At 47.2% G+C, this 18746-nt stretch overlaps 1 protein-coding gene across 1 annotated transcript in view; it reads right to left on the minus strand.

Moving 5' to 3' along the window:
• LOC130514677 (BAH and coiled-coil domain-containing protein 1) overlaps positions 1-18746 on the minus strand; it is a 53524-nt gene extending 34778 nt beyond the window's left edge. The window contains 2 exon segments of the mRNA XM_057014408.1: positions 15472-15782; positions 18483-18746. Coding sequence (XP_056870388.1) covers positions 15472-15643 — 172 coding nt within the window. The 5' untranslated portion in view covers positions 15644-15782; positions 18483-18746.

Below are 18746 nucleotides of genomic sequence, written 5' to 3' on the forward strand. Positions count from 1 at the left end.
TCTCCCCACCGGTGCATCCCTCCGCTCGATCCAAAGAAGCGCCGCCGCCGCCGCACGGGAGGCAGTAAAACTGCATTTTGCGAGTGTGTCTCAGCAGAAAGCGCAGCCGCGCACAGCACATATGCTCCTGCCACATCAAAGTGGCTCTGGCTGCCGAGTCCTGGGTGGTCCGAGCCTCTCTTCTCTCCAACGGCATTTCCACAAAGAGAGCTGCAGAGACGCGGAGTGTGAACGTGGGTGATTTTACCTCACCACAGCCGAGTGCCCTCTGTCGAACTGGGAAGTCAGTTTGCTTTGGAGGACAAATGAACGGCGTGAGGACAGAGAGCAAAAGTGTGGCGGGACACAGATACAACAAACACACGCACACGCACCAAGCCACAGGCGTCACATTGCTCGAGTTTCCCCATCTCCTGTGGTGGACGTGTAATGATACAACACCACATAAATCTGGGAGCAGCCCAATTCGCCGGGACAGATTTTTTCCTCCCGTCTTCCCCTTTTAAACTTCCATCTATTCTTCTCCCTCCGCTCTGCTGAACCACATCACTCACTTCCCCTCTCGGTTTTCCCTTTCCGTCCATGCACCCTCTCCATCATCCCTTTTTCAACTCCTTCTTCCTGCCGCCGCTCCGCTCCATATTTCTGTCCTCCCTCGTCACCTTGCCTTCTTTCCTCGGTCACTGTCACCCGCATCCCTCGAAATAGAATCGGCTTCCCTCTGTTTGTCAGGTTTTTCCTTGTTTGTCTCTCGGTGTTCCCAAAACCTCAGAGACTAATGAAAATCTTGCTTTATGGGGGAGTCATAGGTTCACACATCCCTCCATCACAACAGCCCATAAATCAGCAACCCCAGCACTCTACTGGCAACCAGGCCATTTTGGAATGTCCTGTTCTAATGCTCCCACAATCTTTCATCTGCGGCTCAGCGCCGCCTGTAGGTCAGCGGTGGATGCGAGGGGCCTGCTGTTTGAAGAGATTTCCAGCAAGCTCTCATGTATTGACTCGTAATATGATAAAGTCCCACAGTGATGTGTGCGAGAGAAACAGAAGGCAGCTCCCTGCTCTGGCTCCCCACCCCCCCCTCTCTGATGTAGCCTGTCAAAGGCGCGGAGACAGTGCAGAGCAGAAAACAGGCCGGCTAGCTGCCCTGGCTGACTGGCTGGCTAGTGTGGCGGCTCTCGGCTCCAAGGCCTCAGTGCAGCCGTGAATTTAATTTGCTGCTGGTTCACAGGGGGAACAAAGGAGAAAGGTTTTATTCTTAGTGGTGGCTAAGACAAATGCAAGCATTTTGCTCTGATAACCAACAGACAAGAGGAAGGAAGGCACCTGTGTTGTCAAGGCCAAACAACACACACCATTACCTTGTAGAGAACACGTTGCATGCATGTGCATCTCCTCGCTACGTGGAAACAGGCCCGTTCGAATGACGACCTTCTACCCGCTATAGCAGCCTGCACTTTAAAGTGTCCACAAGGTCAGCCACATCGCACAGTAAATTCTCTTATGAAACGACAAACTGGCCTTTAAAATTGAGTTACGTCCCCCTCACCCCACCCCCCACCCCCCCAAACTCCTCAAACTGGTCATCCATGGAATGCTGGTCTCGGAGCCTGCTCAACGTCTGCGGCAAAAACAAAAAAAACAACACACTTGAGCGGAGATGAGTAAAATTAGGAGCATTTCCTGCAATCTGTGTTGGAGGAGAAGGTCGTCCTCACCCCGACATGAGCAGATGAAGTGTAACGCAGAACAGGGCGACCATAAAAACCCCTCTACTCCAGCTGGTTAGCTTGATGCAGGCTTTAAAGGTTAGGAGCCGAGTATGCACATTCCAAGGTCACGGTGGGGACAAAATGGGACAGTTATTATTTTAAGTCAACTGCTTCACGCTTGTCGGCCTGGTTGGTTATCGCTGAATCCTTCCAGCTCCTCAGCAGCCATCACACACAGTCCGCTGAGCAGATGGATGGGCTGTACCATCGCTTGTTCTGCTGTATTTATTTGCAGGATTTACCAAGAGGAGCAAAGGAAGAGGGAGTCTTAATGGGGGTACAAGAGTCCTCCAGCATCTGATGGAAAGCAACAGATGTGCTGCAGCTGGTGGGGTTTGTTTGTCATCACATTTTATCAATCCAAAGATGAACGCGATGCTGCAAAAGCCCACAAAAATACCGCTTCGTTAGTTAATTTGGTGGTTTATTTGGTCTCCAAAACACCAGATTCCAGAGTAAACGATAAAATAATTTGGAAATGTGTGCCCAGGAGGGTTTTCCTTATTTTCTTTAATACACAAAAAGCACTGCTAGTCTCAGAACATGTCATCACTTCAGCATAAGGCCACGGAAGTCGCCAGCTCTCTGAAAAGCCTTGGAAATTCTTTAGAAAGAGCAAGAATAAGCCAATGGAAAGACATCGGGGGGGTTGCAGGGCTACTGAGCTGTGGGGCCCAGACTGCCTTCCATAAACCCTTCAAAAACTATGCTGTGTCACCCATTTTTGAGGAGACATAACAGTTTACCGCCAGGGTTTTGCCAGTCACATGGCAGTCCGGTAGATTCAGCGGCGTCTGGTTTCCCATAAATAATTTTCAAAGAGCCGCAGACCTTTCGTCACGTTCCCGTTGACTCACGTCACGTTCCCGTTAAAGCGATTCGACTTTCATTGTCGAACTATCAAGCGATCTTTGTAAACAACAAAATAATAATGGCAATTAACATTTAACCATCTCGGAGTACCTTTACGGCGCACTGCATAACTGGTCTGGCTTCTTAACCGGTGGAGAAAATAGCACAGACAGACAGAAAGAGCGAAGAGGGAGAGGATGACAGGTAATAAAGAAGAGTTATTAGGGCACTGTAAGGCAATGAGGAGACAAGAGCCTCCTGAAATGTTTTGACACAGAAAAAATAGAAAATGTGACACAGGTACTTAAGCCGGGGTTTGAAAGGCAAACCAGCGCCATCTTTCATAACTCCACTGTTCTCCCTCCCTGCGCTCCAACAGGTGATAGTTGCAGCTCTGGGCGTCCTGAACTGCTCATTGACTTAAGCCCGACGGCACAGCCTCTGTCGTGTCGAGCGGCGCGGCTCCTTCACCCAGATTACTGAAACACTAAACACCCCCATCATTTCCCTGAGCTCAGGTGAGCACCAGGTTGTAGGTAACAGCATGTGCGTTGGGACCACAACGTGATTACTGCTGTTCAGCCTTTTGTTCTCAGTTATTTTTGCGCCGTACTCACGACGGCATCAACAGCAGCTTTCGCCCGCGATGTTGTATGAAGCATTCCCTCACAATGGATGTGTGTGAGTGTGTGTGCATTTTATATCTCCTTACTGTATTTGTTCTGGCACACTGTTCTATTGTGGGCCTGGGCTTTGCACTTGTCAGATAAGAGAGCAGTTATGTCAACACAGGGTGCTGTGAAGGAGCCGCCTGGTCGTGTTGACATTTTACAACACTGATTATTTACTCTGACCACACTCTCAAGCCATCATCCTGCCTCTGCTAATGTCCCAATGACCCCGGGTCTCCTGAGGTGGAGCCCCCTCCTGGCGCTGCCCGGTACTATCGCCTGACAGGTGAGACGAGCAATGAGGGTTTACAGGAGAACTAATGATTATTGAAAAAAAAAAAACCTCTAAAGCCACCTACCAACAGATGAAAACCCCCAAAAAAGACTGACGAATATTTCCCAAATACACACCAGCCCTTGAAGATTACAGCGTGAGTGTGCAAATTGAGCTAAGCAACCCTATCACTATAGCCAGTGGAGCAATCCATGCATAATTAGGGAAGAGGGGAGGGGGTTAATTGACTTCTTTGAGAAGGATCCTGATTTCTATCAGCCGGTCCCATAATTATATGAGCCAGGGTTCTCATTAAGCCCCCTCCCTCATTTATCTCTCTTCCCCTCTAACCCCTTCCCCTCTCCCTTCCTTTCCTTTCTGCTCTTACGCTTTGAAAAAGGGTGGAAACCCAACCGCTCCTCCCGTGTCCTCAGCACTAAGGTGCACATAAACACATGATTAGTGCACCTTCCCGTGCGCACACTCAGGCCCCAGACTGCAGCTGACCTGACTCTGAACCCCAGTGCGGTAAAGTACAAGCAAAAGCGTATTAGCGGCAGACCTGTGTGCATGTATCCCTGTGGCGAGAAACCGTCTCCAGACGGGACTGCTTGGCGAATTCAAACCTGATGTTTTTCTCTTTTTTTAAAAAAAAGAGTAATTTTTAAGTCATTCCGACAATAACGCCCAAACCACAGTGCAGCGGGAACAGAACCGTAACACGGCTTTTGAATCATTCACAGACAAAGTATACGCTGCCTAATGACACGCATCTGGACCACAAACAAAAGACATTATGCCGACATGTCAACACTTATGAATATTTACTAAAACATCCAACAGAATTCACCACTTGTGTACAAGTGTTCTAACCAGATACAGAGGGAAACGTTTCCCACGTTTTTCCTTTCTAATTTATTTTCCCTCTTTGGTCATTGGACACAGTACAAGTCTAATTTCATTGAGAAAAGAAAAAATTATGGAGAAAAAAGATGAAAAGCGACAAATGAGAGATTTCCTTTTCGGGCTCATAAATCAGCAGACACAGGCAGGGGCAGGGAGAGGTCCCCTCTGAAAAAGCCAAACTCTTTTCCTTCTTCACAGCCAGCGCTAACCACCTCTCTCCCTTTACATCCACGCGAGCACACAGACCTACAGTATGTGCAAGATCACATGCACACTCTTCCAGATGGCTGTGTTCGGCCGGCGTCCCTCTCCCCACCAATCTGATTGTGGCGCGGCGGCCCTGGCCGACTGGCGCGGAGGCAAGTCTCGTAAAATCTCTCGCACTTTTGGAGTGGCGCTGGCTTTTAAAGTGACACGTGCCTTCAAACTAGCCCCGTTAAAAGGTGGTGAAATAAATCCTGATACTTCTGTCACATAAAAACACTACAAAGAGAGGTCAGGTGGTGTAGCGACGACTCACTCGGCAAACAGGCAGGAGTTAGCGGGGAGCTAAAGCAGCAAAAAAAAAAAAAAGGACTGACTGTCAGCAGAACGTTTGGTGGATTTATTTGCGTTTCTGTTGGCAAAAGCTGGGAAAGTTCTCAAATCTGTAACCATGGTAGACTTCCACCGACGTACAAACAATGGTGGAGCTACAGACAGAGGCCACCAATTGGTCGGAGTGATTCCATTTTATTAAAAACTCTCAAATAAGCCCACAACGAAGCACCGGTGGCCATTGTTGGTGTCCTGCTTGTCTTCATTTTTAAGGCTGTGGCAGCATACTGTCAAGTTGCTAACGTAGTCTACACATCTATCACATCTGGCCCATAGGCCACACGGTGGAAACTCGGGTCAGATTAAGGTGTACCGGTACTCATCGGTAACTCTCCACCATGTGTCCTGATGCGACTACAACCTCGTCAGCGAGGACGTGATATTCATTGCTGAGTAACATGAGCAGGATGATGGAGATCCACAAAGACTCATGGGCTGCTTTCAATCCGAATTTTCACCATCTGCCTTGCTGGAAGGAGAGCCACATGGGGAAAGAGTGTGTATCCATGCCTGTGTTTGTGTGTGTGATTGTGTGTGTGTGTGTGTGTGTGTGTGTGTGTGTGTGTGAGATGTACCATGTATGTGCAGCCAGTGTGTCAGTATTGATCCTCAAAGCAGCCCCATTTTTGAGAGATCTGTCAAATGCAGATGTGCACACATCTACATCCCACATCCCCCCCCCCCCCCTTGAAAAAGGCATTATATTACAACCACATGGAATAAATAAAATCCCTTTTTTTAGACATAAGACATCTGCAGCACCATCAAGTATTCCAGTATGCGTCCTCTCTTTCCCGCACCACTGCAAATTTAGTCCACCCCCGGCATACCAGTGGTATTGATCCATCCATTTTCCACGAGTACAGACGATTCTGGTCTGTTCGTGCCCTGTAACCTAGAATGACCACTTTTCTCCTCATACCTCACAGCTCTGTCACACAGTAGCCAGAAGGATATAGGCTCGCCGCATTGCCAGAATAAACTGAACACAGGTCCTGTTTTGTGTCTTAACAACCGCGCACCAATCCACATGTGGCATCTATTTATAATCCCTAAGCAACCGCGGTCTACTGCTGACTCCAGCCTATCTATGACCTATCACTAACCCATGGAACAATCAGCCGAGAAGAACCCGGCTAAGATACTGTGATAAAAAATTGCGCTGACCTCCTGACCCCGCCGAAAGCCACAGTGATTTTTGAATTCTTTCGCTCTTGTTGGAGGAGAGATAACGCAGTCCCGAGGGGCCTGATGAAGAAACAGCAGACGCACTCCCCATAACTGTCACCCCTGTGCCGGGAATGTGTTGTGATTTAAAGCACATGCTAGCACAGCAGTAAACCAGCAGCTTCTCAGAACTGAAAAAGTTGTTCCACGAACCAAAAAAAACAGAAGAGTAGCTCAAATTTTGAGACCTGATACACGACACTGTATGAAGCCAACTCAGATATATTAGCTAATCAACGGTGTAATTGAAGTGGGAGGATTTGCTGCAAACGCCCCACGAAGACGAAGATAAAGATGGATAGAACATAAAACGCCCCGGGCTGAGGTAGAATTAGGCACCTGCATCAGCAGCACCCCGTCCACCCCCGTGTGCTGCCCCCTCAGCTGCCTGCCACTCAGTCTTCTCGCTCACTCCTTACACAATCTCTGCACCATACGGTTCTTTTGATTGCCATTTCCCGCGAGCACGCGCACAAATGCTGCACGTGGGTACACAAAAGCGCACTTTGTGAGTTTTGATTCCGAGAGAAAAGTTGCTGCTAATGCAAATAATGACAGGCACACCGGAAACAAGGCAAGGCTCGTTTATCAGACGGAAAACACACGAGCAAGAGGCACAACTGACAAAAACACGCCAAAAGCACAGGAAGCTTTTCTTCAAAGCCAGTTTGATGCACACAAGCAGCCACCTACACATTACAAACACACACACACACACACACATGTGCATCAACACACCCTGCTATTATGCTGTACCCAAAAGGCATTCAGCCATTTCAGCAGTGTTCTGAGAACCAGCCAAGTGAGAACTCTTTCAGTGCATTAGCCAGCGTGTAATCATAGCCCAACCTCACTGCAATTAGAAGTGTTCCTAAATCTTCACTGAAAATGCTGCCTTCTTCCCCAGCTAATAGCTCACTTCGGCAGCTGACAGAGCCGACCCAACCTTCTCGGCATGGCTCGGCATGCTTAACACACGTATTTACACTGATATACATCCGCAGCTGTAGGTCATCTGTCAGTAATGGAGATCAAAATGGACCCTGGGAGTAGACCCCAGCAATGTCCCACTTGTATCAATTAACCGTATCAACCTTAAGAGTCTTAGGGCAGTGCCACAGTTCACCTAAGTGCTGGTGCTCTGTGATTAAGGCCTCCTCACTGCTGAACCCAAATCTCCTATTCCATAACAAGACCCCAAGAGCTCTGAATGGCTCACAAGAGGAAGGTGGCGTTGTAGCGTTAGCTAATGAAGACTGGGGGAGTGGGGCTGCTTGCTATACTGATGGCATTGCTGTTAGCCAAAGCTGGTGCACTTGGGTGTCACTTCAAAGCATTCCCTGCTATTAATCAGAGACTATCCAGCCCTCCAGCGAGGGCCCCTACTGCCTGCGCCACCAATGACCCTCCTCAAAAGCAAAACAATGGAACCATCATGATGCCACAATTTGGCCACTGGCTGCATCTTCATCTCTGCATATATATCGCAGGTTACACGCTCAAGTCCAATTGCTTTACCTGATGGGCATTCGAAGGACAGTAGCAGAGGGGGAGGTGGTGGTGAGCTGGCTCACACTGACATTATGCAGGAGTAGCTGCATTTGGGTTGGGGGAGGGGCAGCACCTGGCTCAGGTTGCATACTACGGGCCATTTCTTCCCGTCCAGGGGGTTCTTTATGAGTGCACCTGTCTGGTGTAGATTCACAAGCTCAAACCTGTCACTGATCAACCAACCCAATGGTGAGCCACAAGGCAGCAGGCTAACATCCTCCTCCTTCTCCAGCCCTCCCCCTCAGCTAACACCAGCTAGCTGGATATCAGCCACCGGGCTTGAGGATTAAGTGGGACACTTGCACTCTCCCTTCAATAGCAGATACTTTTTATACAACGCTAATCCTCAACATCAACTCTTTCTTCCTTTTGTTTTGACTGATGTGCAGACAGCACTTTCTGCCGGGTTGCCGCCACAGCTGGCGGGTTAAAGGGTGGGGAAATGATTCACTTTTTATTGGACGGGCTTGTCAACTGAACATATCGGGGAGGCTAATGGAAAGGAATACATCGTTTTAGTTGGCATTGCCCACTTCTAAATTTGCACATTCACGTTATATGAGGATGAGAGAGCTTATAATACGAGAGCCTCCCCTCCCCCAACACCTCCTGTTGTGCCGCGCTGAGAGCCTGCAGACTGTAACAGTGCTGAGTGGATGAGATAACCATTCACCATTGTGAGGATATGCTGTCAAAGCTTTGTTTTCTCTCCCTCCCTCCCTCTCTCTCCCTCCCTCCCTCCTCCTTCCTCCCTCTCTCATGTAAGAATATAAAAAAAGGAGCGGCGGTTGCAGAAATAGTCCCGTTTCTATAATTAGATCTAAACAGACGAACCAGACTCTCAAGCTCTGTCCCACTGGCCCCGTGGCCTCCTGGGAAGCACCATGCGTCAGTGTGTGTATGTGTGTGTGTGTGCGTGCGTGCGTGCGTGCATGTGTCTGTGTGCGGCTCAAGCCTTTGTGTGTGTCTGTTTGCAATGCACCAGTAAGTGTATGACAGCATGTGACAGTGTGCATCTAGTCTCGCTGTCACATTCCCCTATTTCTCATGCATGCGCACCAAAAATCAGTACACCCCCCACCAACCACACTCGTCGCTGAGGAGCCAATCATTTCCCCCGTATCCCAATGATGCATTCTGTATCAGAGAGAGGAGGCAGTGTAGCCTAGTGGTCACAACAGGCACAGGGGACAAAGACAACAAAAGGCAGGGCAAAGACAGGGGGCAATAAAGGTAGGGTGGGGGTGCTGACCATGCAGACGGGAACAGAACAGAACGATAGTGTGAAGTGTGTGAGAGAAATGAAGATTTGGTTTAAAACCACCGTCAGAACAGGAAAGCCAAGCAAATGAGAGACAGCAACAAGTCCCCTTTGGTTTGAGGACCAAGCAGCTGGCTGGATGCTCCCAAGAGACTTATTAAAACAAAATTCCTGATGCTAAAGGCCTGACACATCCTTGAGAGGCTGACTGCGTGTATATTTAATGGTGGATCTCTGCATATATTTAGCAGCGCACCTCATTGTTTGCTGCTCCGTCACCGTCGCCCTGCCGCTCTAGTGACAACCACAGAACCCTGCTCACATTATTTGACTTTATTTGTCTTCTGTTCTGACCTTCCACCCTACTCCGCTGCATTTAGGGTGTATAATTTAAATGTACCAGTTCAAATTAAAACTAATAAGGTTCAGACTTCAAAGTTTTGGTGGCGCAAAAGGGTTAGGGTGGAGCGGAATCTTTTTTTAAACTTTTTCAATATCCTCAAATGTGCAGGAAGGCATCATTACAGTGAAGCACAAAGCGTGAGCACATATGAACGCCGCATCAGGAGCATAAAACCCTGGCAGGAGCTTGAGCAGCAGCAGGGACAGACTCTGACGTTAGAGGGACTAACAATGCACCTGTCTGGGCCCCACAGCAAACCCCAGGGTGCCTCCACTAGTGGGGGGGTGTCTGAGGAGCCCAGCCCAGCACACACGCACAAACACCCACCCACCCAAACAGGAACCACACACATGCTCGTAGCGTGTGCACACTGTATTGTCACTGTCTGCAAATCTGCTAACAACAATAGGCCAACGGTCCGTGTTTTGTTCCTCTCACTGGTTTGACTGGAATAATAAAATTTGAATTAAAAAATAACAAGTAATCTGGATTTTCTGCTTGAGCCGTTAATAATGTCTAACAGCTGTCACTTGCAGTGGGTCGAGGTGAGCCCGGGGCTGCCCGATGAGAGTCGGCCCGATACGAGGGAGGGGAGGACAGAGGAAGAAAAAAAGAGGGAGAAAAGATCCAAGGAGAGTTATCTGAATTACCAACAAAACGACGGCAGATGGCTTTGGACAAATCTATCTGCTTCAATCCCACAAAAAAACGTATATATCCAGTCCGGCGTGCACGCTCTCCCTGGGAAGCAAAGGGGAGAATTTCATCGCCCCTGCCGGATCATTATTGCGGATTCTTACTTCCTCTTCATATCAAGAGTAAAAATAGAGGGAAAGGTTTGAAATCCAATCCTCTGAAATCCGATACAGGAAGGTATTACCCTGCCTGTCACTCTCACCCCTCGGGTCTCCTTTGTGTTTGTCCTGCGTGCACCCCCCGCGCTCGAGGCAGGGGCTCTGTGGCACCATGCCACACGGCCTTAGTGTGGGTGGCGTTCTGTTTGAAGAGCCCGTCTATGAGGCACTTACTTGCCAAATTCCTCTTGCGAGAACAGAAACCTGCCTCCCCCACCCCCCCAACATCCACAGCCCGAATTTTTGCTTTCCATGATTAATACTACTGATACCAAATAGGAACTGATGAGGCATTAACACTTCACACACCTAAAGTAATAATTTCCAGATGTTCCTGTGTTTTCCGTGTTGTTTTTGGCAGGCTGATTCAACAGCGATGCCTTAAATCACTTGAAACCATACGGATTCCTCGCAACTGAAAAAAATGCAAATGGCTCGCGCCGTGAAAAAAAAAATGGTTTGGATTTCTGGTGGGGAGTGTCAGCGGAAGGTGACAGATGGCCGCAGCACTGGTGCAGAGAGGCGCTCTTTCAGCCAGGTGCACGATGCCAAGCAACACCTCCACTATTCGGAGGAACGTCTGCGACATGGCGCCTGAGCGGCGTCATATCACAAGAATTCACAAATGAGCGCGATAACCAAGGCCAAGGTTTTCACTGTTTTGCAGAGCTGGAGCCGAAACGCGAGGGAGCGGACGAGGCCCGAGCCAACTGGATCTTGGCCTAAGACCCACGTTCTGTCACCGCACTTCCAGCACAATGGCTCCCAGATAAATCCATCTTTTTGATGTCATTTTTAACATATTCAGCGCATCGGATTTCAGGCGAAAAAATGCCAGGATAATCAACTATCGGGAACGTTGGGAAAATCTGCCCATCCGTCAACCTCCAGTTTATCTTTCACCGCCGGTATCATCTTACCTCATCTAATTTGGGCTAAACAGTGAGACGAAAGTGAACTCCTTCAGTCTGAATCTGTACAGTCTATGATTTTACCTATTCTTCTTCTTCCACAAACATCTAGAGACTACTACCCCTGCTGGCCGGATGACTATCTCTTCCAAAACCAAAAGTTTCTATTTTTGCATTGTTCAAACTTAAACCTTCTCCGACCAAGCTAGCTACGCTTTAGGCATCTGGTTGCTGAGTCTCTGCTCGAAGGGTCGAATTGTGCTTCTGTCTGGAATTTTCACCGTAGCTTTGGCATACCTACTGTGGTGCAGGAATCCAAGACCGACCTGAAGAAAATATAGCCATGCATCAATGCAGAAATAAAGCAACAGCTGTGCCTGTTTCGATCGGTCCCTGTGGCTTACCTAACATGAGTGTTCCGGTGATTTTTCATTCCTGCCATGTCGTCCTAAATATGCACACCAAGAGAAACGGATATGGCGTAAACAAACAAAGCTCTTTGTGTTTTTTTAAAAGTCGAGAGCAGGCTTAAAATTGTTCTGAGCAAACGAGGCCGGGTTTGTCAGGAAAGCCAAAGACAAGTAGCTTCAAAACTGAGCGGTTACAACCTAAAAGCTACAAGGCCAAGGAGGCCTTCCCACAAACAATCCTCACACGCTCACTGAAGTGGTCGTAACCAGCCCTTTGCTAATTCTACCAAACACCTGTGTTTGTCTTTGAAGCATGTTCCTAACAACCACGGACCCATGGGATATTCCGGCAATGAGACGTTCAATAAAAGTCTCTGTAAAGTTATTTATTCCCCCCTGGAACAAAATGGCAGCAGGCAGACGGCATAGGTAACCTTTGAAGAGGGGACTGACTCAGATATCCAGTGAGGACATAAAACTAAAGGAATGGCAGGGACATCCTACCAGAAAACAATAAAGGGGGTGGAAGGGACTGTTTTTTATCTTTAACAGCAGCCGTAAAACACATACAAAGCTGCGGTCTGCAACAATGGCTCGGGGCAGGGGAGGAGGGGGCTGAAACAGAAGTGGCAGGAAGACCACTGCTTCCCAGACACGAGAGTCTTCCTGCTGGAGAGAAAGGAGGCCTCGGAACGCAGGGGAGGAGAGGGAACAGCTGAGATGCGAATGAAGAGGAGGCACGAGTGAACGAGGTGACACGAACGCAACCTCGGATTGCACGGGGCATTCAGAGCGAAGCCGGGGTGGGGAGAGCGCTGGAACCCCCGCTGCTTTCACACGGCCACACCTCGGCCAGAGCTCGCTGATCAGAACAATATGGCTGAAAGATGAGCTTCCACCCCTGAGTGCCAGCAGCAGAGACAGCTCCACCGCGTCTCCTCCTTTGACACCATCCAACATCTGAATCCAGGCCTCACAGCCAAGCGAGGACAGTCTCCAGATCGGCGCCGGAGCCAGACAGATAAAATTACTATTTCAAAGTCCTTGTAAATGAATGAATTATGAGTCATTGAAATGGATGAAATAAACAGCATTAGCTATGTAAGATGAGTTTATGGGCTTCGCTGTAAAAGTGAGCCTATACACACAGAGAAAAGTCGCTCCAGTGTCACATTCCCAGAACAAGTGCAAACTATAATTTGACCACCTGACATGTATTACAAACGACTCGGCTGCAGTAGGTGAAGATGGACAGAGGCAAATGCATCCTGACAGACTCTCCACTGGTCCTAACACAGTTGACTGGGCAAGAAGGTGGAAGAGCACATCGGCGTCCATTTTTACCTGAATGACTCCAACCTCGCCGGTTTGCGCCAAGAAATCTGAGATATGAAAGTAGAGGAAATTCCCCCCCACCAAAATAAAAAAAATTGTTAAAATGCTGTGATGATAAAAGATGAGGGTGTCACAGTCGCCGTCAAGGGTGAAGGGGAGCGCTCACAATGAAAAACCTCTGCAAAGTCAGACGAGCGCTTTCAAGGAGCCACATCAGAAACCTGCCTCCGAATGCATTTTTACACCGACCCTGAAATATTCATGCTCTTTGTGAAGTATTCATGTGAACCAGTGTGTGAGTTAGTCCCTGGAGGGAGAATGTCGAGAAACTGAAGGGATCCAACGATCTCGTTCTCATTCTGTTGTGCTAATGTCACTTGCTCACGGGACACTTGGGGCAGACGCTAATGACCCGCCCCGCCGAGAGAGGGCCCTGCCCGAACCAGTTTGGTCAGACCAGCTACTAGTTACCTGCTCTTAGGTGCTGTCATGGCATCACTGGCCTGTGGTGACTGTAAATTAGCTTGGCAGTGCAATTAAATAAACATTTCAAATGAATAATTATCACATTTTAACTTAAATTTGCTTTCTTTGCGTTATTTTGATGGATTACAATCGAACAAACATTTGCCATAAATAATTCTGACTTATATTCCATGTCTCCGTTCCCCATTTACATTGTGACATGGTTGACATTTACACATATTATTAAAATAATAAATCAAAGATGGCACATCGGCGGAGCACAATAACAAAATAATCCTAACAGCGCCTGCAGGGCATTTAGGTGCCGAATTATACCAGCTATGATGCAATAAAATGCAAATAATTAAGTCATTTTCCAAATGTTGGAGACGTTAAATGGACGTCTATTCAGCCTCAGACATGTGTTAGTGATGAAACGGGGGAGACCAATAAACCACCTGTGCTGCTCATTGAACAGTGATGACATTTAGAGGGTCTTCGCTACGGCGCAGCGCTCAGGAAAAATGCTAAAAATGACGGTTTAGGGGGGAACCTGTGCAAGGAGGACGGTTTTAGCTTCCCTGCACAGCGTTCCCAAAACATCTATCTATCTATCTATCTATCTATCTATCTATCTATCTATCTATCTATCTATCTATCTATCTATCTATCTATCTATCTGTGTGTGTGTGTGTGTGTGTGTGTGTGCGTGCGTGCGTGCGTGTGCGTGTGTGTGAGTGCACAGCCAGAAGCCAACATGAATGGTGAATGGCACCCATGATATTCACTCTAATACCCAATCACAGGTTCATTTTAGCACAATGAATCTCATTTGAAAATCTAATTTAGAACACAAAATATCGCCAAAGAGGGGGGAAAACCTACGGCAATATTTTTTACCGACATGTGTAATTCAAAATTTTAATGAATAAATCCTCCTGTGACCCAAAGGATTCCTCGACTGCAGCATCAGAAATGTTTTTAGGAACAATTGTCATATTCAAAAAGGTTGTTTTTTTTCTTTAAATATCTGACTTTGAGGAAAACGGTGTTGTAGTTTAAGTCGGGAAAAAAAAGTTTATTTTACATGAAGAGACCAAATGAAATGCAACACGCATGCGTGAAACATGAGTGTTTCATCTGTTTTTGCCTCATTAAACCAAATATATATATAGACAAATTAGACCACGTGGATTCAAAGGTGATTATAAGTAAACTTACACAAATACAGGCAGATTAGATTATTGCACCGTAGGATAAATATACATAATTGCTCCCCAACAAGTTTTTTTAAAAGATCTTTGTAAAGATGCACACTTAGAGAAATCAAAGTCACTTGCTAAACCTGATGCACGCGCTGTGAACACATTTGCACCCTGACACGTTGAAGCTCAAAATAGAAGGAGGATTTTCTACAATTGCTCCTCTTCCTACATCGTCCGCGCGCGCACACACGCGCGCGCGCGCACGCACACACACACACACGAACACACACACACACACACACACACACACACACACACACACACACACACCCCAGTGCAGGATGATTCAGCTCCTTCATCTGCCTGCTTCCAGCTCTGAGTTTGTCCGGTCCTTTTAGTTTCTGATGATAAAATCTCATCTCAGGTCCACCCAGTGTCCCTGACTGCCCCCCCCCCCCCCCCCCCTCTAAAAAAACCCAACAGCTTGGACAGCTCTTAAATGTCACTTATAAATACATGTGGCATTTACCCCAAAATACTCAATGCATATTTGCTAAACTAATGTGGTTTTATTGCCATTACAAAAATGAAATTAATATAACATTTATTCATCCTAATCCACCAACAGCCACAAATTAGAAACAAAGGTCCCAAATCCACACCACACACGCACGCCATATTCTATTAGAGAGTCACAAAAACGAGGGGGAAAATTAACATTTGACTAGCTGCATTCTTCTGTGACAAGCACAACATAGTCGAGATTTGACTGACCTGAGTGGGGAGCCATTGGTATGTGCGAGGGGTAATATTTCCCCGGCGGGAAGTGACCGGCATGCTGCACAGAGCTGTGGCCCGAGGGAGCGATCCGAGAGGCGGCTCGGTGCACCAGGGCGCCGCGCTCCGACAGGAGATGCGCCGGAGCAGCAAAATCCCGTCCTTCCATCCCGAAAAAGTAATCCGAAATCCGGAAAGGTCAGGAAAATTCAAACGCAACCCATATAATAATCCTTTCCTCTAGATCTATGTGTTGCATTCAGTCGATCCCAGGCTTCCCCCGACGACGCAACCCCAGATCATCTTTTCTGTAAAAGCAGGAAAAAAAAGAGGCAATTTTCATTAGAAGACAAACGGAATGTCCACATAATATTCACGATGCAAATATACTGACAGAGCAGTCCAGTCCTGTAAAATGTTACAGAAGACAGACCATTAGTTCCGCCCCATTGAATACCTCTCTTTTCTTTCATATGCAGGTTTCTTTGGCGTGAAGCTGAAATCGAGCTAAAAACTGAGGGGCTACAGAAATAAGTCACTGCGGATGGCAGCGACCGAGGAGGCGTCCAGAAGCCCACTGAGGCGGGGGGGACGTTCAATTGTATTGATCACCCTGGGATCCAGGCCTGGATCATGTGGAAGAGAGCACTTGATATTCCGCAGACATCGAGCAGATTGCTGGGACTTAATATTTTCATCTTCATAGCATCTGTAATCCAACTGTGCACGCGCCACCGCGCTAAATTCCGTTTTTTTAACCATTAAATCGTGATTGATGCAAACGGCGTCGAAACGCTTTTCGGGGGAGGAGGACTGTTGTCCTGTTTGGGTGTGTTAGAGATGATGGAAGCCTGCATTTCAAGGTGAACAACACTGAATGTTTCCTCCATCCTCTATTGTTTCACAACGACACTGTCGTTTTTTTTGTTTTTTTTTTTAAATCCCCCCTTTCTGTCAATCCGGCCCTCGCCACATCTCACTAATTGGACATTTGGCGCACGGAGACACACAACTGGAACAACTACTCATACGTGCTGAATTCATTTAGCATTTGTTTGCAAAAGTCGAAAAACAGCAAGAGTCAGAGAGCACCGTGCGTCGAGCGTGCACTCCCATGCAAATAAACGCTGGGCAGTGTCATTAAGCTGTGAATTTAAAATAAAAATGGGTGGGGGGGAAGAATCTAAATTCGCAAGATCTGAGTGTGAACGTGTGTGTGTGTGTGTGTGCGTGTGCGCGCGCCCCGCGTGCGTCTGCGCGTGTGAATAATTGCACTCTCACTGTCTTGTCATCTGCCTTGACCTATTTCAGGTCAGGTAATCAAATGTTGCAGTAAATACATTACAGCCTATATCCTCTGCCGTGCCACAAAAATGTCATTATGGAATCAATATGGTCAAAGTCCCATCTGCGTAAATCACGATAAAACAGCACATTTCACCGGATTAAAAAATATACATGTGTTTTTGCCGTTTGAGTATCATCTGAAAGGGGCGGCTTGTTTTTTTGAAGTGGCTACAATTCATTTAAGCAGAAGGCAGGTTTTATTGTTCTAATTAAGTGCGAGCAATTAAATAAATCTACTGGATTCTTTTTTTTAAAAATGCGTGACGCGTTTATATCACATAATTTCAGTCTCGGGCCGTATTTCCCCGCAGTCCCATTTTACTTTTAAAAGCATAATTTTACTGCAAAATAAATCAGCCAAAATAATCTAGTGTGTAAAAAATGGCAGACCTCTCCTACACCGTGCGCTATTTCAGCACAATTATCTCCCCGTGCCTCCAATTCACATCGACAACAACAATAAAAATCCCTCCATGCGGAGCTCATTGGGGCAAAATCCCAGCTCATCTGGTTAGGAGCCGAGGTCTGTGCGTGCGTGTGGCCCCGATGTGGAGGCCGGTTTGTGGGACTGTGCTGGGGACCGTGGTGAATGGCCGCCCGTCAGGAGAACAGTCTTTGTCTCCACACTCAGAGAGGGCTTTGCAGGCAGCCATTACCTTCCTCCCCCCTCTCACCACGCTATCGCCTTCATCCCACTGGATGTGTCCACCAACAAAGCTCGGTATCATAAAAATATACAAACACACCTCGAAATGATCGGAGAATGTGGAAGGAAAAACGCTGCTGTTGCGTGTTCGAATCGCTGCAATCTGCGTCCTCCGCGCTTTTCTTCCGTTTTAACGCAAATATTCTCTTCAAATGTGTTTTTTTTTAACCGTTTTAGATGTTTGACCCCGGTACATTTCCTGCACGACCACCCCTTCATTTGGAGGACGAGACGGCAGAATACGCGTAAATGTTAAATTATTTTTTTTAGGTCGAGTCCCGCTGAGAGGGAAGCGGCGCTCCGTGAGAGAGATGGCCGGGACAGAGTGCCCCTCGCTCGGCGTCAGCATGGAAACCGATCCGCCTCCCTCGTACGGATAACTCCCTGACCGAAATAAAGTCAGACCGCACAACAAACGCATCGTATTCTTCTCCAGCAGCCCGACAAAAATTTAAAATATATTTGAACAAGTCATCCAATGCGCCAAAAATGTAGAAAATATATTTTACGTAGCCTGCCCTTAAGGGAATATAAACGTTAATTAAAACAAAACGTCAACAAATAAACCGTAATTCGAAGACCAAAGACTTAACCCAAACGCCCTTCACGCTGTTAATATATGCCCCAATAAAATTAACATTAATAATATTTGCATTTTCAATTGTCGACAGATAACGCCCGGCTATTGTTATATATTAACTAATTTTATTTTCTAATTACGCGCGTTTCTTTTCAGCTCAGTTCAGTTGATAATGCATTCATTCCACGCAGGACTTAAATTCACTGGTTTGGGAGGCAAATTCAGTCATTTTAGCGTCTTAAGTGTCATGAACATCATTTAACAGGCGGTATTTTGGACTAAAAGCGACGTTCTTCCGAGAGGAAACAGACCTCCAAATGTTTTGTTTTTTATTTATTGAAGAGGAAAAAATAAATATATAAAATTACTACTTACTGGTATGTTAAATCCTTGCATAACAATAAATTATAAAATCACAAAACACAAGGAAGGTGGGAGCGAGGCCGCGTGCGTCGCCCATTTAAAATTCAAAATATGAAATGAAGCATGTGGCTGTGGGTGAAATCCTACAGTATCTCCATGTGAGGCTGAGCTGGAGCCTTCTGCTTTAGTCTATGGAAGCTGTGGGACTACGGCTTCCGGCCTGGCTGGATCGCGGCTCGGATCTCCGAGCAGCGGTTTCTCTCCCGGTGCAACTGC

Source organism: Takifugu flavidus, chromosome 18, assembly GCF_003711565.1.
Source record: "Takifugu flavidus isolate HTHZ2018 chromosome 18, ASM371156v2, whole genome shotgun sequence".
NCBI classification, from domain to species: domain Eukaryota; kingdom Metazoa; phylum Chordata; class Actinopteri; order Tetraodontiformes; family Tetraodontidae; genus Takifugu; species Takifugu flavidus.